We start from the raw sequence: 21477 nt of genomic DNA on the forward strand, positions 1-21477 counted from the left end.
AAATCACTGAAGTTGTTTTTTCTCTCTTCCTTGTTTTAGGCCCACCCAAAATACCTGAGTTGTATTGCAATCAGCTGTTTTTTCCTGGCTGCCAAGACTGTTGAGGAAGACGAGGTAACTATTTTCAAGATTAGTCATGTCTCTTTGTTGAAAGTTTTATCCATTTATTAGCTTGTTTTCTGTTTACCAAAACAAAAACTGAAAAAACGAGTTAATTTTTTTCTGTCCTGCCCTCCCTGCCTCCTCCCCTTTTGCTTTGTCTAGAGAATCCCAGTACTGAAGGTGTTGGCAAGAGACAGTTTCTGTGGCTGTTCTTCTTCTGAAATTCTGCGGATGGAGAGAATTATTCTGGATAAGTTGAATTGGGATCTTCACACAGCCACACCATTGGATTTTCTTCACATTGTAAATTCACCTGAAGTCTTTCAATTTCCTACTTGAGTATATAGTCCTGTTTTAGTAACTTGAAAAGTAGATTGCCCACTCTTTTGGCGGGGACGGAGAGCTGCACTGAGTCTTTGTTGTTGCTTCAGCTTTTCTCTAGTTTTGGGGAGCAGGGGCTGTAGAGCGTGTGGGCTCAGTAGTTGTGGCTCCTGGACTCTAGAGCACAGGCTCAGTAGTTCTGCTGCACGGGCTTAGTTGCTTTTACAGCATGTGGGATCTTCCCAGAGATCAAACCCATGTCTCCTGTATTGGCAGGCAGATACTTTACCCCTGAGTCACCAGCGAAGTCCTTTTTTTTGTTGTTCTGATTTTTAGGAAAAGGAAAATTACTGCAGTTAGCCAAGGAAAAAGTAGAAATTAAGATATATGTCAAATCACTGAAGCTAAAATTGCAAACTTAGAAATTGAGTAATACCTGAGATTACATGAACTTTTGTACATAGCTTATCTAGACATTTAAGTAACTAGAATGATGTTCTTGTGATTTAATTTTAATTTTTTTTTTTTAGTTCCATGCCATTGCAGTGTCAACTAGGCCTCAGTTACTTTTTAGTTTGCCCAGTCTGAGCCCATCTCAACATTTGGCATTCCTTACCAAGCAATTACTTCACTGTATGGCCTGCAGCCAACTTCTGCAGTTCAAAGGATCCATGCTTGCCCTGGCGATGGTTAGTCTGGAAATGGAGAAACTCATTCCTGATTGGCTTCCTCTTACAATTGAACTGCTTCAGAAAGCACAGGTAGGTGTCAGTCTAATTAAATGGCATTCATTTGTCTCTTACTGGGAAAATAGGGTTAGCAGATAGTTATAAAAGTAAGATATTTTTAATCTTGTAATGGCAGCTTATTTTTAAGGGCAGACGAAGTATTATTACACACTTTAAATGTATAGGTTAGACGTCTTTTTTTCTCTTTTAAAGCCTAGACAGTATTTTCTCGATTCTTTTCATCCCTCCTCTAGGTGGTGGTGGTTGTTTAGTCACTAAGTCATGTCCAACTTCTTTGCAACCCCATGGATTGCAGCACTAGGCTTTCCTGTCCTTCACTATCTCCTGGAGTTTGCTCAGAATTCATGTCCACTGAGTCGGTGATGCTGTCTAACCATCTAACCTTCTAGGTTGCTGAAAATCTTAATCTTAAAAGATAACTAAGATTCTTGCTAATATAGTCTCCATTGATTTTGTATGAAGAACCTTACTACCTATTAGGCTTCATTACAGTACTTCTGTAGTTAACTCATTTTTTTAAAAAGATAAGGCAAAAACATAAACCGCAAGAAGTTGCTTTTTAGACAAGCAGATAATTTATTGTTGGCTAGAGAAGGAAGTATTTGGCAAATAGAAAGTATATTCCTGAAGTTCCAGGACTTTCTGAAGTAGTTGCCTAAGGTTGGTGAGTAGCTTTATCTGCAAATTGATATAAAATGTTTGAGGTTGGTTAAATTTTTATCAACTATCTATATAAAAACTAAAAATTTAGTGGAGAAAATTCTCATTCAAATGAAAATTTGAAATTCAAATGAAAAGTTAATAATGGTTACTCTGTTAGCAACTATTTGGAGAGGATCCTTACTGGTTCTGTTCATGGCATTAAATGGAACCTACGAGTTTAGATCTGCTGCATACCATACCCCTTAGCCAAATGAGTCCCTAATAAGACTTTTGAGCCTACTTTCCCTTTTATATGTCCCTGTTTGTTCTCATTTGGCAATAGTTATTCTGATTTGTTTTATTAAATTTTATTTAGAGAAGAGACTGCTAAATTCTGAGCATAAAAACATTATGTAATATAAAAACCAACTTCAGCAAACAGCTGCAATCTTTGAGTTGATAAAACTTATTAAAGAATTCTATAAAATAAAAATGAGAATAATACTTGAATTTGGTATTTTGTAAGACAGTAACAGTTGATAGATACAAGCTGTAAAAGCTAACAGACCAAAAAAAAGTTAGCAGACATATAAAATATACTTTAGGGCAGCCTCTCAGCTCTGAGAATTTCATGCTTTAGTTTGTGAGCAGAGAAGGGCTATCTTTTCATAAAAAGAATGATGATAATAGAGCAATATATCAACTAGAGCTCTATTCCTCTTAGCTGTGTTTTATTCTGCTTTAGCATAGCCCAGCTTGTTCTCCTTCCCTGGGACCCATGATATTAGTGTAATACAGGCTGTTTCTCCATACACAAGGAGATACCTTCTTTTACTTGCGTTTGTTACATTGAAATAATTGAGAAATGTTTTTTTCTATTGAAATAATGCTATAATGAAAATAAACCCTGGGAGATAGTTGCTAGTTAGTGAGAATTTTTAGAAAGTAACATCAAAAACTACCACTTAAGGGAATAGTGTGACACAGAGCATTTACTTTGCCTACCTTGAGTGTTGGAAAAGGAAGTTGAATGTTAATCATTTACATTAGACTCTGGAAGTGGGGGAAGGGACATTAAGAGAACCTCCTACATTTTTCATCTTTATTGGAATGAAGGACATAGCTCTAAATGCCTCCATGACTTTGTTTCTGTGCCTGTTTCCAAGTTAGTGCAGAGAAAATTTGCTATGTGAAGAGTTACTAGCACTGAGAAAGGACAAGCTTTGAACCGTAAATAAGAATATTGTAAATAACATGTATATTCTGTAGCTTTGATGGCTTGTTCTTTGCTGAAGAACATTAGAGAATATGCTTATTCTCTATTGTAAGTCTTCTGGTGCTAAAAGAAAGTGTTCACCAAAACTGTTCTCCCCAGGTATTATTATAAGCTTGGAATTTGAAGGAACCTTCTTAAAAATCAGATTATTCAAACTCTTTATTTTATAGCTGCAGTGCAGAGAACTTGGGATTTTCTCAGAGACACACAAAACTTGGTAGTAAAGAAAACTAGAAAAACCCCAGTGCTTTATCTATACCATAAAAATCTTGAAGATTGTAGTCCAGTGGTTTTCAGTGTTTTCTTTAGAAATAGAACTCTTCCTCACCCACCTCCCCCCAGATCTTGTACACACACAATTCCCAAATCCTAAATAGTAAAGTATTACTTTGTAATATGTGTTTGGGGCAGAAGCCTATCAGATGCAGTCCTATTCAACATGGCCTCTTCTCTTTCATAAGCTGTTTGGACATAGTTTGAAAACCACTGTTCCATTGTCTTATATATGTATATAGTTATGTTACATTTATTGAGAAATCTATGGTCAAGGTATTGGGGATACAGTGATTCCAAAAAAAGTCTCTGCTCCATGTAGTAGTCAAGTTATAATGAGGAAGACAGTTAAAAACACACATAAGATCACAAAACTTCAGAGAGTTTGAGACTTGGTCTTAGCAATTCTCTGAAATCCTAGTGGCCCAAATCTGTGCTTAGTCGCTCAGTTGTCTCCAACTCTTTGCAACCACATGGACTGTAGCCCGCCAGGCTCCTCTGTCCATGGGATTCTCCAGGCAAGACTACTGGAGTGGGTAGCCATTGCCTTCCCCAGGCCCAAATATGAGTGGCTCCTTATTCTTTAAGACAGTTATTTTTGCTAAGTTCATCTCTGTTCACATAGGAACACTAAGTCTAGTATCTTTGTAATTAGACCTGTGACAAAGCCATAGTAATATCAGATACTCCTCCTGGATTTCTAGTTGTTGTATAGGAAGTTCTTGCATCAGATTGCTAAGATGGTACCGACATTACTTCTGACATGTTTCCCAGTGTCGTGGTTTGAGAGGACTGCTATTGGTCCATCACAGGCGTCCATGCTGTGAGGGGCCCCATTGTCAGCAGCTCTGCCTGTGTTCCCTCTGGACTTCAGACAAAGTACAGGGAGTGTTTCCTGGTTTGAAAGGCAAGCCTTCTCTTGTCTTTTCTAGTCCCCTCACCCACTCTACTGCCACATCACCACCCCTCTTACCTCTTATGCTACCTTTTGGTCATCATTTTGAGCTGGCCAACCCTCTTTCTTCTTACTCCTCTCATTGCTCTGTTTCTGTGGCTGTACTCATGTTCTCCTCTGATTGATGCCATCTGCCTTGATAATCTCAGGATGTTAAATCTCCCCAGATGAGCTTGGTGGTCTTCCTGTCCCTAAAGCGATAAAGCATCTGCCTGCAATGCAGGAGACCCGGGTTTGATCCCTGGGTTGGGAAGATCCCCTGGAGAAGGAAATGGCAACCCAATCCAGTATTCTTGCCTGGAGAATCCCATGGACAGAGGAGCCAGGCGGGCTACAGTCCACAGGGTCGTAGAGTCAGACACGACTGAGCGACTTCACTTAACTTTAACTTCCTGTCCCTAACCAAGGTCCCTAGTCAAAGTATAAGTTTACCTCTGTGGTGTAGTGTTAAGAGTATGGAGTTCAAGAAGCAGGCCCTCCCCACCAGGTCTTCTAGTCCTTCCTGAAGGTGCCTCGAGTCTGACTCCTTATGGCACTAGTGTTTTCAGGGCTTTGGGTCCATCTGAATCAGTTACATAATGCTATTCCGATCTCCCTTTCCCATCAGTAACCTGTTCAGCTGTCTTCTCTGTAAATGTTCAAGGCTATTTGCCTTACCTCCTTGGTAAGCTGAATTACAGTTCTGTTTGTTTTTCTAGCAAGGGATACTGGAAAATAGTTACCCTTGAGGGAGATGGTCGTCCTAAAAAATAACAATAAATGTTCTCTTGACACTCTGCAACTAGAACATGTTCATTTTAAATCATTCTATGAGTTTCATTAGAGAACTTGTCTGGTGTCTAAAGTTGCAGTAATTCCAGTATATATGCTTATTTTGTTTCTTCCACTGTATCTTAGCAAGGGCCATATTTTATTTTCTTAGAACAAACTCAGGTTGCAATAGAAGGAATTTATGTTGATGAATTACTTTGGACAGAGGATTTAATTTGGGTAGACCATCATTAGATGGTCTGTGTGTGCTTGCATGCTCCGTTGTGTTCAACGCTTTCTGACCCCTGGATATAGCCTGCCAGGCTCCTCTGTCCATGGAACTTTCAGGGCAGTACTGAAGCTGGTTGCCGTTTCCTACTCCAAGGGATCTTCCGGACCCAGGGATCACACCCGCCTCTTGCGTTTCCTGCATTGGCAGGCAGATTCTTTACCACTGCACCACCTTGCGAAGCTTCATTAGGTGGTAGCAGTTTGTAAAACCTTCAGTGTCTTTCTAGTCCTGTTTTCTGCCAGTCCTCACATTTACTTACTACTTCCACAGAGAAAGTTTTTAGTGACACAGTCTTCTTTTTACTTGAAAAACATGTTTTTCTTCAGGCTTCTTCTGTGATACTATGCCCAGTGACTAAGGCATTAGAATATTTGTGATATTTTTACTTTTCTCGGCCATTAGTGTCATTCATTTGTTGAAGAACAACATAATAAACTGGGTACTTACTTTTTAGACATAATTTTTTTTACACTGTAGTCTTCTTTCCATGTCCCAATTCCTTTTTCTCTGTTACCTGTCTTTTGGAGGCTATTTGAAGAAGTGGGGTCCTGGCCTGGAGTACCAGGTGCCTTAAAGAACTCTGAAGCCCCATCCCTCTCCTGTGTGCTTTGTTCCACTGTCTTTGTTTTTTAATTTGGCTGCACTAGGTCTTATTTGCAGCATGTGGGATCTACTTCCTTCACCAGGGGTCAAACCCAGGCCTCCTGCACAGTCTTTTTAGCCATTGGACCACCAGGGAAGTCCCATTCCACTGTTTTCAGCATGGCTTAGCTTGCTTCATATCCCTGGGACATGATAAGCCTTAGCCTACAGTTACAATCTTGAAAGTTATTATATAACTTTTTTTGTTTTAAGAGAAAATAAATTCTAATACTAGTTAATAATATCTTGCCTGTTAGGGTGTTAGCTAGAGCCTTTCAAACTAGGGGAAAAAAATTGGTGAACAAAATACATATGAAAAATGGTCATTTTCATATGTAGTTTCTGGTAATTTCAGACACTGTTACATTTGTACATGATGACTAACACTAGCCTCTCATCTTTGTATACTTTCCTGGGTAATAGGTAATGAGCTTATTTTAATGCATTTTATGATTATTTAAAAAATTTTTGGCCACACCACCCTGTAGCATGTGGGACCTTAGTTCCCCAACCAGGGACTGAACTGTCACCCCCTGCATTGGAAGGTGGAGTTTTAACACTAGACTGCAGGGGAAGTTCCAGCAAGGAGTATATTTAGAGATAAAAAGTTTTGTCACCAAATATGTTCTTGCAGAGCATGTTATTTTCCTTTATTTTCTCTGTGGTGTTGCAAAGTCATACTGTGTGCTACAGGGTTTTTTAGGTATGAATAAGAATTGGTTGAGAAATGTCCAAAGATACCTATAGAATACATCAGCCTGAAAGTGATCGCTGGTAGTTAGTCAAGATAGACTTCCTGGAGGTGGTGGCAGTTAGCCAGACCTGGAAGGAATACATAATACAGTTTCAAAAGGGTAAAGTAAGAAAGGGCAAAATTTGTGCAGAGTAGAGAGCATGTTTGTTTGAAAGGAATACAGAGCACAAATTGGGATATGTTAGAAGGAAATACAGAGAAGGCAATGGCAACCCACTCCAGTACTCTTTTGCCTGGAAAATCCCATGGACAGAGGAGCCTGGTAGGCTGCAGTCCATGGGGTCGCAAAGAGTGGGACACAACTGAGTGACTTCACTTTTACTTTTCACTTTCATGCACTGGAGAAGGAAATGGCAACCCACTCCAGTGTTCTTGGCTGGAGAATCCCAGGGACGGCGGAGCCTGGTGGGCTGTTGTCTATGGGGTCACACAGAGTTGGACACGACTGAAGCAACTTAGCAGCAGCAGCAAGAGGAAATAAGACTGGAAAGGCTTCCCAGGTGGCACAGTGGTAAAGAATATGCCTGCCAATGCAGGAGACTCAGGTTCGATCCCTGAGTCAGGAAGATACCCTGGAAAAGAAAATGGCAACCCACTCCAGTATTCTTGCCTGAAAAGTTCTGTGGACATGGGCTATAGCCCATGGAGTTGCAAAGAGTTGGACATGACTGAGCACACAGCTCACACAAGACAGGAAAAGAAGGTTGGGTCAGATTGTGGAGAGCCTTCTTAATTCCGAACTAAAGAAGTAGATTATTTCTGGTAGGCACTTGGGGTGCTGAGGAATTAAATAGAGGAATTAATTTAAATTTGTGTTGTATAGGAATTTTGACTAAGGCTATAATTGTAGGGAAAGTAAGGCAGAAAGAGACTAATTAATTTAATTAGACTCTATCACAAGATTTTGAAGGCCTTCCATGTAGTCATTGGTGCTAGAAACTTAAAATCAATATGATACAATGGCTACCTCTTGGGATCTTATAGTCTGTAGTAGAAAAGCGTAAATGGTTAAATAGATTATTCTAACACAGTGTGGTAAGTATGATAACAGCTTGATACAAAAACGGATGATCCTGGGATTTGGGGTTTGGGAGGGATAAGGGAAGTCAGGGGTGGCTTCAAAAAGGACTGATACCTGAATTATTCTGAAGGATAAGAAGGAGTTGAATTATCCTGAAGGATAAGGAGTTAGTGAAACTTCCTCATTAAACAAAAATCTTAGCAAAAATGTTTTTTGCTAGTGCTGTCAAGCCTGCTATTTGCTACAGAAATACAACTTGTGAAAGGTTTTCATTTACTCTGTTTAAAAAAAAAAACAAGTTGTTCAAAAATTCTTAGACAGCCTTCCCCATCCCTTATTTAAATTTTTTCTTGCCTCTGGCTGCTTCTCTAAATTCTTAATGGATTTTGTTTATCTATACATTGAATGTTAGTCACTTAATTGTGACTGACTCTTTGCAACCCCATGAACTGTAGCCTACCAGGCTCCTCTGTCCATGGGATTCTCCAGGCAAGAATACTGGAGTGGGTTGCCATTTCCTTCTCCAGGGGATCTTGCACCTGGGTCTTCTGCATTCCAGACAGATTGTTTGCTGTTAGAGCCGAAAGCATGTGTATGTATGTGTGTGTGTCTGTGTATATAGATACACACACATATATAATATGTATCTTTATAATATATATATATATAAGGGAGTATATATATTAATATCTAATCATCTGTATTTTGGTCTTCACTAAAGACGTTGGAGGAGGCAAAGAGGGTGAGGTGAAAGGCCTTCTGGACAGGGGAGATAGCCTGAACAAAAAGCAGATGTTAGATATGTATCAGTGAAAAAAGAATAATTTCTACTTTCATGAAGATGTCCAGCATATAATTGCAAATAGAGAATTCAAGTTCCAAAGTGGTTTATATTATAAATACAGATCTGGACACACATTCTAAAAATGATGGGTTAGGCTGGAGGAATTAGATGAGTTGGAGGTAAAAGATGTGAGGAGAGAAGCCTTGGGGGACGGGGCATGAGGAGAAAAAGTGGCTAGCAGAAAGGACAGAGCCACCTCCACTGATTATTTTTCTTTCTCGCCTGGCTCAGATGGATAGCTCCCAGCTGATCCACTGTCGGGAGCTTGTGGCACATCACCTTTCTACTCTGCAGTCTTCCCTGCCTCTAAATTCCGTTTATGTCTACCGTCCCCTCAAGCACACCCTGGTGACCTGTGACAGAGGAGTGTTCAGATTACACCCCTCCTCTGTCCCAGGCCCAGACTTCTCCGAGGACAACAGCAAACCAGAAGTGCCAGTCAGAGGTCCAGCAGCCTTCTGCCACCATCTCCCAGCTGCCAATGGGTGCAAGTATGCCTCTGCCAAACGCAAAGTGGAGGAAATGGAAGTGGACGACTTCTACGATGGGATCAAACGGCTCTATAACGAAGATAACGCTTCCGAAAGTGTGGGTTCTGTGTGTGGCACTGATTTATCACGGCAAGAGGGACAGGCTTCTCCTTGTCCACCTCTGCAGCCTGTTTCTGTCATGTAGCTGCAAGAGTTACCTTCAAGTGCAAACTAAGGTAGACGACTCGGGATGGGAGCATGGAAAACCAGGATAGGCTACGTAAGGTATATATCTTTTCAGGCTGATTTGAAATGAGCCAGAGGAAAAAACCCAGTTGATTTGTATGACTAATTATAATTCAACAATATTTAAGCACTTAAAGACCAAAAAAAAAAGTCTAAAGATCAAAAAAAATTTTAGTAAAAAATTCCTTTGTAGTATTTGTCAGTTCTACCCTTTTCTCTGCTAAAATGTAACGTGTAGATTGCCTTGTGTCAGAAACTCACATTCAGTGTTTTTTTTTAAATTCCAAAATTCCTAGTTAGCAAACCTTGTCCCAGAATCCTGATTTAATTTTCTTCTTGCTTTTGCTTGCTTCTTTGAATACTAAATGAATTTTATGCATGTTGATCTATGGCCTGTTGATGAGGAAACCCTCAAAGTTTATTTTTAGCAATCTAGTGAACAAATTATTTCAGTGTGACAGCCATGTTTAATCCATGATTCAAATACAAATTAATCTGGAAAAGGTACTTCAAAATTGCCCCATATGAATCAGGTGGTAAAAAGGACCCCTGTTACCATTGTTGATTTTTGTCTCCTTTCAATTTCTAGAGTTTGAAAATAAAATTATTTTCAGTTTTTGTTTATCTTAAATTGAAGCTTAAAAGTGGCACGTGATTAAGACACTCTTGGGTTTGTTGAAAGGATTTTTGACATTTGTATAAAAATTTGTGATAAAGACTATATCGAGGTGCTCACTAAAGAAACGTAACAGCTAAAGTTAGGTTTTTTAAACTGCTCAGTTCACTCATTTATAATCAGCAGGAGAGACTCTCTAGATGTTGGGGCAGCTCTGTGATTGGGATCTGTAACATGTATTAACTGAATTCAGTACCCTAGTTTTATGTTAAGCCATTAGGATTTTTCTTGATCAGTTAACCCCCTGCCTCCCCAGCCTACTTGTATTTCTTGATCAGTTAATCCCCCTGCCTCCCCAACCTACCTGTATTTCTCTTAATGACTTCTGGATTCTGAGCTCCCTGTGCAGTCTGAAGAAGGTATTGCAGTCAGAACCATGTACCGATGATAAAAGCCACTGGTAGCAATAAATGTTGTCCTTAACCTTTTTATCTTTTTTTTCTGCTTGTGAAGAGGTACAAATTCTTGATTGGTTAAGCACTGCTATTTCAACTATAAAAGATGATAAAAATACTAATATGCTTGCGGAAAATAAAACATAAAGGGGGGAATTAAATGTGACTGAGTTTAGGGTTTGACATTATTTTTCCTTCCTTATATTTTCTAACTGGTGGACTGTGACCTTCCAAACAATAAATTCTTAGCTTAAGTAACTGTGAGGGCAGGCATTTCCCTTGCCTTGATAACCTGTCATTTTTAACCCACTGATTTTGCTCTGGTTTAGCAGACCACAAGTATTCTCCAGTCTGCATTTGACTTTTAAATTCTTGTGGTAGGGTTGGCTACCTGCTACAGTCCAATCAAGGGGGAAATGTCTCCTGACATCGAAGTACAAGGGAGTGAATAGGACAAGGTTCAGCTTCTGACATATCAAATATAAAGCTTTCCAATATCATGAAGTTTTGTTGAACATGTAACTGTAACTTCTAAAGACTCAAATTATTGAAATTAGTCTATAAGCTCTTAACAGGAGAATGTCTCGTAAGCCTATTAGTATTTTGAGGTTTGGCCACTAGATGGTGCTTTTAGAAAAACCATCTTTTTAAGTTTCAGGAGAAACTGGGCTTACTGTGACGGAATGAGCAGTTTAAGCCCTCACCTCTTGTTGCTAAACATCAGCATCATGTGCAGCTGTAAGTTCACGTCACTTAAGCCATGGGAGGCCTGTGCACGTGGAACTGATGGGAAATTACCAAGATCTGCCATGCTGGGACTTAGATGTGGCTAAGTATGTCTCAACACAACAAAAACATTCTAAAAATTAAAGATCCTAATGTTTGGTTAAGTTGTTTGGTCCTGCACCCTAGAAATACGTTTGGGAATACTTGAAAATATCCAAGTCCCAAAAGCTTGCTGCTTTTATTTTCAGTTGGATTTGACCGATCATAGGACAGAAGGCGATGGCGACCCACTCCAGTACTCTTGCCTGGAAAATCCCATGGATGGAGGAGCCTGGTAGGCTGTAGTCCGTGAGGTTGCGAAGAGTGGGAAACGACTGAGCCACTTCACTTTCACTTTTCACTTTCATGCATTGGAGAAGGAAATGGCAACCCACTCCAGTGTTCTTGCCTGGAGAATCCCAGGGACTGAGGAGTCTGGTAGGCTGCCGTCTATGGGGTCGCAGAGTTGGACACAACTGAAGCGACTTAGCTTAGCAGTAGGACAGAAGATGGAAGTATAGGCTTAAACGTGGTAAAGCTAGGAACAAGGAGTTAAACTGACAGCTTCCCCTCACCGTATTAAGAAGTTTACAGACCTTCCTCTATTTACAACAGAGTTAAATCTTGATAAACTCATAAGTTGAAAATATCCTTAAATCAAAAATGAATTTAGTGCACCTAATCTACTAAACACCATAGCTTATGAACCTAGTCCACCTCAAGTGCTCAATACACTTAACATTAACCTCCAGTTGGGCTGAATCCATTTAACACAAAGCCTGTTCTACAACACAGGAATCAGATATCCTGTGAAATGTGTTGAATCCTGCCCTTAAGTGGAAAACTGGTTCTAAGTCTGTCAGTTATTTTCCTTTCATGAGTGCATGGCTGACTAGGAGCTGCTGCTGCTAAGTCACTTTAGTCGTGTCCAACTCTGCGACCCCATAGACGGCAGCCCAACAGACTCCTCCGTCCCTGGGATTCTCCAGGCAAGAGTACTGGAGTGGGTTGCCATTTCCTTCTCGAAGGCATGAAAATGAAAAGTGAAGTCGCTCAGTCGTGTCCGACTCTTAGCGACCCCATGGACTGCAGCCCACCAGGCTCCTCCGTCCATGGGATTTTCCAGGCAAGAATACCGGAGTGGGGTGCCATTGCCTGCTGCTACTGCCCAGCAAAGAGTATCCGTACTGCATATGGCTAGCCCAAGACAAGATCCAAATCCAGAACTACAGTTTCTTCTTAATGTATATCACTCACACCATCACGAAGTCAAACCATATTAAGTCAGGGACCTTCTGCAGTGGTTTGCGTGATGTAAGACCCATGTGTAGTACAGAGACATGCCTCTCCCTGTGCCACCTCTGGGTCATTGACAAGCTGTCCTAAGAGATAACCAAGAACATCTTACCAGATAGAGAAGTTTAGATAGCCCACAACTCTAGGTTTTTCAGGTTCTAGGAGGCTGAACCTCTCCATTTCTCTCAACTCAAAGTATGAGTTTCATGGCACATCAAATGTCAAAACTTTTGACCTTACTATGTTACATAACAGTAGGCCAGTGAACTTAAAACTACTGAAAAGCAATCAGTGTGTTTTGCTTTTTGGAATACTATCTCTTGCAGTTTAGCCCAAAAAGGGCTTACCTCTTACTCCCAGTTTGCTGTATGAGGTATACAGAGACATGCAGTTCATAGCATGTGGCTACATCCCCCAGTGCCTAATGTTGGCCTAGTGTAGTATAAAAGTATTTGGGGAGAGGAAAAGAGTGGGAAGACGGATGGATATAAAGCAAGGGCAAGGAGAGCTAGAGCTGCACCTCTTCAGCATTCTAAAAGCCCTGTGCAGGGCATGGTTAGGCAGAGTTTGTAGAACGCTATTGTGCATCCTACCCCCGTCATACCCAAAATTTATTTATTTTTTTTTGGACAGGAACCAACCTTAAAGTAATAGCTTCATGCCTCTCGGTGCCATAATTTGCCAAGAAAAAAGCTTTTCTTTGGTGCCAAGAAAGTTTCCGTAGTGGACTGACAGGCCGTTTCAACTCACAGTACTGCAAATAACTGATTTGAGGAAGACATGAAATCTTCATCTGTACCTCCAACGATGTTCCACTAATAATCAAAAGATCTCATTTATTTACAGCTACCTGTCAGAATAGGCAGGTTGGAAAAGGAGGTGAGCAGATACCCAGGCTTGCAATTAGTCTTTTCATATTAACACATTCAGCCCTAAGGGTGCCACTTGTTGGCTAGGGACTGATCTGAAAGCTACATGGTAACAATCACAAGGACTAAATACCACAGTCTTAAGGATTCAAATGCAAGGATCTTCAAAGTGAGCCATGTTGCCAACACTGTCTCCAAGGTGGAAAGATGGCAGTCATCTGCAAAGCAAAAGGTTTTGCATAGAACTGCCATTTAAGTACAGTGAAAATTACTTAGTTTTTCAGATGTCCAGAACTGTTTACCCATACAGGACAATGATAAGTAGAGAAGTCAAAATAACTAAGAAGGAAGCTTAGGTTCAGTCGATGGGAAAAAGTACAGTCGAGCCTACTGGTATGATGACCTAATTTTATCTCACTCAGCTCAGTGCATACTAATTCAGAAGATCAGGTTTCTCCTTTATACATGTGCTGTGCCAATCTCAAAGAGATCATCTAGGATACACTTTGAGCAATAAGGCAGAGTCTGTAGCTGAAGCAAGGTTTTTTGTTTTTTAAAAGACTATGAAAAATAAAAAGCCTGTTATCAAAATAGGTTCAGCTGGTTCAGTTCTCCCTGCTTTTCAACAATCTACTTTGGGACAAGCGAGTAATGTTTATTTTTCATCTCTCTTAGCTGGTCAGCCAAGAGAACTTGAGAACCTACCAGTTTTATCAACACTTGAGAAAAAGAACCTGAAGTAAACGGGAGGTTAGCTGTGTGCTTGACCTGTGCTGTCCATTACCCACGCTCCCTAGATAACTGAACAGAAACCAACCTGGATGGAACAGCCAGCTCTCTCACCCCTCCCACTAAGATGTCACCGTTACACTTCTCTAGCCTGAGGCCTAAAAGGGGAACAGCAGTAATAGATTACACATTTCTCTACTTAAGGACAAAAATACTGCCTAATTTGAGTTTTAAATATTGCTCAAAAAATGTCTTTACAATCTGACACAAAATTTGTTTTCAAAATGAGTGACAGGGTAAAGTTGATATTAAAATAATGAAAGGAGCTTAAAAATAAATCCAATTATTGTGCTTAGTAATCAACAGTGGTTTCACACAATAGGATGTCTGTGTTCAACTTACAAGACTGATAGTATGTCATGCTGTAGCATCAGTTAATGAGTTGATACCCACCCATCCATCCATCAAACCACTGATCACATCTTAGCAGATTTCTATCCTTGCAGATTATAGTGTAATATGGAGGGGACGGCTCTCAACTCATATTTTAACTATTTAATGGCTCAAATGAACTTGATTTTAATAACACGTAATAACTGTCTAAGTAAAGGAAGCCTCTCACCAGTATGCTTATCCAGTTAGACTAAATAACCTCTTTCCAAGAATCAAATGATTCAAGAGGCAGGCACTGTTGCTTCATCATTTCACCTTTCAACCAAAGCATATGTTTACCATTCTTAAATAAAGCGGGGAACTCTCTTAAGGATCTTTACCAAATGCAACTCATGCCACCAATATCCATCTGCTATGGAGCTAAAAAATGATGGAAATAAGCAAAAACTATTGACGAGAAATGAAAAGGTAGCAAACTGCACGTTCATGCTTAAAATAGAAATGAGTTTGGAAATTGCACCTTGACTACAAAAATTGCCCCTAGGAGGTGACTGCTGACAAAACAACCTACCCCTGCATCCAGCCCATCACAAACGAGTCAACATCAGAAGTCACTGACTCCACAGCCAGAAGTGTGTGTGTGTGTGTGTGGGTGTACTTGAAGCAATTTTCAGCATTTTTTTTTTCCTCATTTGGCAAACGTGGAGAAAGCCACCTGGCTGACTGGCAAACGTGCATGAGAACCATTGTTTACAACGCTCCTGTTGTCTGGGACAGGATATGTACTTGGGGGTTTGTTTCCATGGTCCAGGACACAAAAACTCTGGACATGTGGTAAAGAAGAGCTTCACAATAAATAAAAAGGCAAGCATGGGCCAGAAAGTTATTTTAACGTACCTTTAAATATAAATTGAGTCCCAGAGGCAGAAAAATCACCTACCCAACACTGGCACATTTTAAACATGATTAAGACTTGCAGGTCAAAATCCCAGTGACAGCACTGGGATTTGTTGCTGTATTTGAGATGAGAGCATCTTAAACACAATTCTGTGGCTTAAATGTCACTTAACTTTCCCCTTGAGCTTAAAATTGGCATAATTTTGATACCAAAACTAAGTCTGAATAACCAATACATAAAAACAAACTGGCTAAGTAGAAAAAAAATTTTTTTTTTCCAAAACAGAATCCCAAACCCCAAAAACTTATATATAGGATGCAGGTAACAGAAAGAGTCAAATAAAACAACAGTGGTTCCTGAATTTAAAGGAAGGATGCCCACTTCTCTCTCTCAAGAGGCAGACGATCAGCTGAAAAATAAAAATATTGTATCAATAGAACACTCCAAATTTAAAACTTGCAGCCATCTTTGTTCATGCAATATCAAATGTTTAGAAAAATACCCCAAACTTCAAAACAACCCATCAAGCTACCAAGAGGAAGGAACCTGTTGCCCCAATCTTATGACCTGATGGATGGTTGAGGGTCCTGATGGGACTGTTCAGAAGGTCGCTCATGGGACAGAGGTCTGGAGTTTACACGAGATCAAGTTTGTGGACCCTCAGACTAGGGTCCATGCTGTCTTCAGTCCATGAGTTCTTGGGTCAGCAGCTTCAAGAACGTGACAGCTAAGCAAGATCCCAACACATGGCTACTTTGGGTTTTGGCCCAAGTTCTCTGTTTCACTCAATTTCCTTTTAAGGAGTATTATTAAGTATTACTGTTTTTGGTGACGATAAGTCATTTTAGTAACCACTATGGGCAGTGGTTTGTAAACAGACATTGACAAATACAAACAGCAGTGCAATATTTGACCCAGACTTTAAAAGAACAGGAGGCGATGGTGGAAATGAGGTAACTCTTCCCCAACACGTGTGAACAGACAGCTCCTGCTCTTCTAATGCTCTATGTCCATTAGGAGAGAGTAGGGCTTGTCAACAGGATGGTTACATAAAGAAGAAGCTACAGAAGAGAAAAAAGAAAGGTTCAGATTCAAAGTTGATTCTTAAAAGGCTTTAAAATAAAAAAAAAGGAGCTTCTCTACAACAAACTGAAGGAACAGTGGTGTGTCAGTAAAAGGATGATCAGTCGAGGTGGGGAGCAACAGCAGTAGAGCTGGCACCAGAGGCCGAGGAAGAAGAGGCTGCCTTGGATGGGGCGGTGGGGTGCTAATCAGGGTAGAAGGGGATGGGAATGGAGGACAAAGGGTGGCAGAGACGGTGTATGAAGTACAGAATACCACGTGGCAAGCGTCTTGGAGGAGCTGGTGCTGCCCGGATGGTAGCATTTCAAGTCCAGACAAAGCAGGAAAGCATGAGACACTTCCTTCCCTATTTCTTTTATCCAGTATTATAAACGTGTACATTTGTATATCAAACAGTGACTAAAAAGAACTCACAAAAGGGCACACAATGTTTGGGTAAAAATATATTTTCCCCACTTTATGTTCTTGGCACTAGTGATACGCATAGATTACCTGTCCACCACGCTCCTACCTCCACAGATACCAAATGACCGAGCCAGTTTGCTACGGGATTACTTTCATACTTGAAAAAAATGATATGCTTCACACCAATACAATTGTTTTAGTTTTTTAAAAAAGACAAGTGTCTAACATGCAGTTTACATATATGACAATTCTGCATTAACACTGAAAGGAGATTACACAAGTTTTAAAAAACACATTGGTTATTTTCCAACAGCAAAATGACAGTGATCTACAACTACAGTTTAAGGCATATCAGCATATTTTAAAATTAAGGAATAGACAAAGTTCTAATGCTGTTCACAGCTTAATCTTCCATTTATTTAAAAAATTCCCTTCATACCTACATACAATCTAGACTTTACGTCAATTCCCCCTAAAGAGTCATCACATACGTATCCTGTCAATGGAACCAAGACTTCTGGAAGTTGAGACTTGACAACTTCAGACACTTGCAAATGGCAAAGCAAAGGGATCTCAATGCACAGATTTGGTAGGACCACACAGAGACAGTATGACATGAGTTGGTAACAGCTGAAAACCTGATTCAACAGTCTGTATTATGAAACACCGATGGATATGTCAAGCAAGTGAGGAAACCAAGTCTGTTTGAGGTGCACAAGATATGAGGTGTTATTGCTGGTGAGATCACAAAGCAGAGAAGGAAGATGAGTAACCTGTGCCCAACATTCTGTTAAATGTTCCCCTGGTTAAGGTGTCCTTTCTGGACAAAACCTTCACCAATTAATAAAGAGCCTAAGCTGGGAAAAGGTCGTCTCTCAACTGCCTGTAAATTCGCATAAGTGCTTTTCCATCACATCCTTCTTGAAACTGTTATAGGTATCTAAAGTCCAGAAGAAGCAAAAGCATGGTCATAATGGTTGAACAAAAGATCTGGGGAAGGGCCAGCAAGAGCTGTCTTGGCAAAAAAAAAAAAAAGGTGATCCCTGGTCGTAGTTAGCACAAGGGAAAGATCATTAAACCAGGATCACCAAAAAACTAAGCAGTCATAAAGGCAGTGTAATATGAAAAAAACTTTCTCTTGTTTTTCTCTAGTGGAAGGTAGTAGTTTCTCATTCTAGCTTTACTTACACAGTCAGAACCAAGGACCCTCTGGGACTTCCCTGGGGGTCCAGTGGTTAAGACTTCACACTCTCATTGCTGAGGACTCAGGTTCAATCCCTGGTCAGGAAACTGAAGTCCTGCAGATCACATGGCACAAGCAAAAATAACAACAAAAGAGAACCAAGGACCTTCTGTAATATCCAATGAACCCACAACACTATGTAGAACACAGACTGGGATTGATAATTTCTGACTTCCACACTGACACCAAGGAAAAGTCAAATCTCTGTGTTTCTTGTGAAAAAGAGAGAAATGTGAGCCATTTAAAATACAGTTTTCTTTCTTTTAAAAAAAGAAAACAAAGGCTACTCCAACCAATACCTCCCTACCCCCATCCAGGAAAAAAAAAATAATTCCACCTATCCCATTTGTTTCTCTAAAAAGCCAAAAAGATCTCAAAGATTTCTTACTACTGTACTTACATGCAAAGGCGAAAGCACATCCAATTAGATTTGAGGGTATCATTTACTCCGTGCAGAGCCAAGGACTACTGTGAAAAAAGGCACAGATACAGAAAGAAGAGAGGGCAGCAATAACAAACCAAACAGGGCTGGGGAGCAGGGGCAGAAAAAAGTTCAGAAGCAACGCAGTTTAAAAAAAAAAAAAGCTTTTATACGTTTCTTTTGACTTTTTATTCCCTGACTCTCCATGATTTGTTTTTCTGTGAAAAATTTAATGGGGGGAAAAAATCAATCAACAATCTTGGAATCAAAAAGTCAGCTGGATGCCTTTCGCGGTTGGGCTCACTTTAAAAAGGCTTTAGCGATGCATGTAAAATGGTCATTTTCAAGGGATGCATTCTTAGGATTTGGAAGTGTATTTCCTGTTACAAGGCACAAAAATGAGCACACAAGCAATGACTGAAACAAGCATACAGCACTAGTATTCAAGCTTCTGTCTGGTGCACAGCGTCTGAGCAAATTCAGCCCACGGTTAGAATCAGCATGCCACCTGATGTCTGGCTGCTGCACAGCTAGCTTCAGACTAGAATCATTCAAAAACAAAAGCAGAAACACTGATCCAGGAGCTTCTAAAGCCTGTCTTTATACCTCTATTGCTGCTTCTGGTTTGCAGTTTCTATCCCAGCAGAGTTTGAGCTTCCATGAAAACTGATTCCTTGCTTTGCCTAATTAAGCCTAAATCAGTTCATGGAAGCCCATTCCTTCTTTCCCTAAGAGTTGAGGATAAAGAGAAGGTTGAAAATGTACTGAAATCAACTAGAGACTATTTAAATTTTTTTTTTAAAAAGTGTGTATGTGTGTTCTGTTCACTTTATGTATGACTTAATGAAGACCCTTCACCAGGGGATCTTCCTGACCCAGCGATTGAACTTGGGTCTCCTGAATTACAGGTGGATCCTTTACCATCTGAGCCACTAGAGAAGCCCATCTAATGGATGACTAGGGAGGGCCAAAAGGAAAACGCAGGGGTGAAGGGTCAGATTCATAAGAAATGTTATTCTTTCAAGTAAGAAGTTGGAGACTATGGAGTCAGAAGCTGGGAGTGTTTGTTTTTATGGGGGTGGGGGGCGGATAACTAAGAAACTGAAAGGATAAGCTTCAAGAAGGAAAAGTATAGAAAAGAAATTAGGTATGCTCCTTTCCATACAAATCTGGAATATGTAGTCTATGTCCTGAAATGTGACTAATTCCTAATTCTTGTTGATGGGACAATGGGTCTTAAACGTAGAGGGCAGGTTGAGCGAGTCTTGGTGAGGCCATTCCTTCAAGACAACTGGATTTGAAAGATCAGATGTTCTATTCCTTCATCCCTCTTTTGGCCAAATATCAAAATATGCAAGGAAATTGGGATGTGAAGTTGGATTTCTGCTTTCTTGACTCATGGGTTTGTGTTATGTCCCTTCCCATTTCTATCTTAAAATGACAAAATCTCCTCAAACTTGTGCTGCAAGATGATACAGTTTATAACAAATTTTCTATTTTAAGTATTTCTGGAAAATTTCTCCTCGGAATTATTGAAAAATGTTACTCAAAGCACTGATATCCTGGAATCAGTCATTAGGCCCTCACCCTCAGCCTACAGAGAGCAGATTTAGGTGTGTTTATGAAAAGATGGGGTATTGTTAGTAGCAAACAGGTTGCAGAAAGCCCATTAATTTTAGTAGAAGACTCTTCTACTAAGAACGTTGTATGATCAGCCTTGGAGAGGGCTATCTGTGAGAGGGCCAAGGCTGCCCTGACACAAGTAAATATAATCACTGATTTCTTATTACAGGCCAACTTGGCTAGGACTTAAGATAGGGGTTCAGACATGTTTTTAAAGCCATAAGAGGAGACAAACCAGTCTGAACAGATCCACAATCCAGGCCAAATAATGTTATTATAGTAATAATTTTAAAAAATCCATGCAAGGGTAAAAGTCAGGTAAAGCTTACCCACCGTTCTGCCTACATACAAAGCTACCTTGGTTTGGGGCAGGTGAGGAGAAGCAGCAGAAGGCATTCAGAGCCTTTCCATCATGGAGATGAATAATCAAGAAAAGCAAGTTGTCGGGGCTATTCAGGTTTACAGTTCAGCTGCTGAGGTGATGAGAAGTTTTCCTGTCAGACGTACATGGAGGAATTTAGCCTCCTTCCCTTGGTCCCAAGCAACACTCGAGTCACAGGACAGGCATGCTTGCTGCCGCCACTCTGAACAGGCATAAACGGCAAGTCATTTGCGTTTCCAGAAACAAAGTCCCACTGCACATAGCTTTTGCTGTGACTCCCTTGTTCTATCATTTTCCACCCCCCAACAACATTCAGCAAAATGAGTTAATAGTTATATGGTGTCTGGGGAAGGGGGAAAAATAAAAATAAAAAAATAAAAGGACACAGATGGCAGAGATACAATATTACTGCAAAAGCAGGTGAATGCGGACCATCCTTGGCTTGCCAGGCTTTATGTGAAGCTTGCACTGCAAGTTAAAAAACAAAACAAAAAAGTTAGAAATAATAATAAATTAAAAGAAGGAAAATTAGGAGCGCCAGCACCAGCATTCGGTGATGGTGAATGCTCATGCAATGATTATGGAATCGACAGAAATTAAAACCAAAAATTTGAGTAAGCTATATACTACATGACAAGCAAAAGCAAAATTTTAATACTGAATTAAAGAACACATGGTTAGTTTCCATTTGCAGGTCATTCAGAATTCATGAGTGACTTCTTGAAACCATTACATGTTCTACTGGGAAGATTTGCAGTTTGATTTTTCATTTTCTCAAATAACACAAAACCATGATCTATTCAATTTGGGCATCACAGCAGTACTGAATAGGAGCTGAAAATTCCATTTCTGAGCTGCTAGAGTCAGAGAATAAATAAATATACAATAAATGTCTTTGAACAAATAATTTGGCGGTTGGAATATAGTGGATGGAGGACATGCTATTGATCTATTTGGGAGGG

The 21477-nt window shown here is 40.1% G+C and overlaps 2 protein-coding genes across 5 annotated transcripts in view; one reads left to right on the forward strand and one right to left on the reverse strand.

Annotated features, from left to right (window-relative positions):
- Positions 1–10436, forward strand: part of CCNI (cyclin I) — a 38806-nt gene extending 28370 nt beyond the window's left edge. Inside the window, exons 4-7 of the mRNA XM_086405209.1 lie at positions 40–114; positions 265–405; positions 954–1184; positions 8853–10436. Of these exons, the coding sequence (XP_086261335.1) occupies positions 40–114; positions 265–405; positions 954–1184; positions 8853–9296 (891 nt within the window). The 3' untranslated portion in view covers positions 9297–10436. The remainder of the gene's footprint in view (positions 1–39; positions 115–264; positions 406–953; positions 1185–8852) is intronic.
- Positions 10437–15343: 4907 nt separating this feature from the next.
- Positions 15344–21477, reverse strand: part of SEPTIN11 (septin 11) — a 138382-nt gene continuing 132248 nt past the window's right edge. For 2 of the 4 annotated variants that reach the window (XM_086405207.1, XM_086405202.1), the window contains exon 10: positions 17033–20983. In XM_086405207.1, coding sequence (XP_086261333.1) covers positions 20968–20983 — 16 coding nt within the window. In that variant the 3' untranslated portion in view covers positions 17033–20967. Of the gene's footprint in view, positions 16420–17032; positions 20984–21477 lie in introns of those variants that run through there. The other 2 variants (XM_086405204.1, XM_086405203.1) reach the window with 2 other exon arrangements.

This window comes from Bos grunniens, chromosome 6 (assembly GCF_055505025.1).
Source record: "Bos grunniens cultivar Pamir isolate PY7600 chromosome 6, Bosgru_T2T1.0, whole genome shotgun sequence".
Taxonomy (NCBI): domain Eukaryota; kingdom Metazoa; phylum Chordata; class Mammalia; order Artiodactyla; family Bovidae; genus Bos; species Bos grunniens.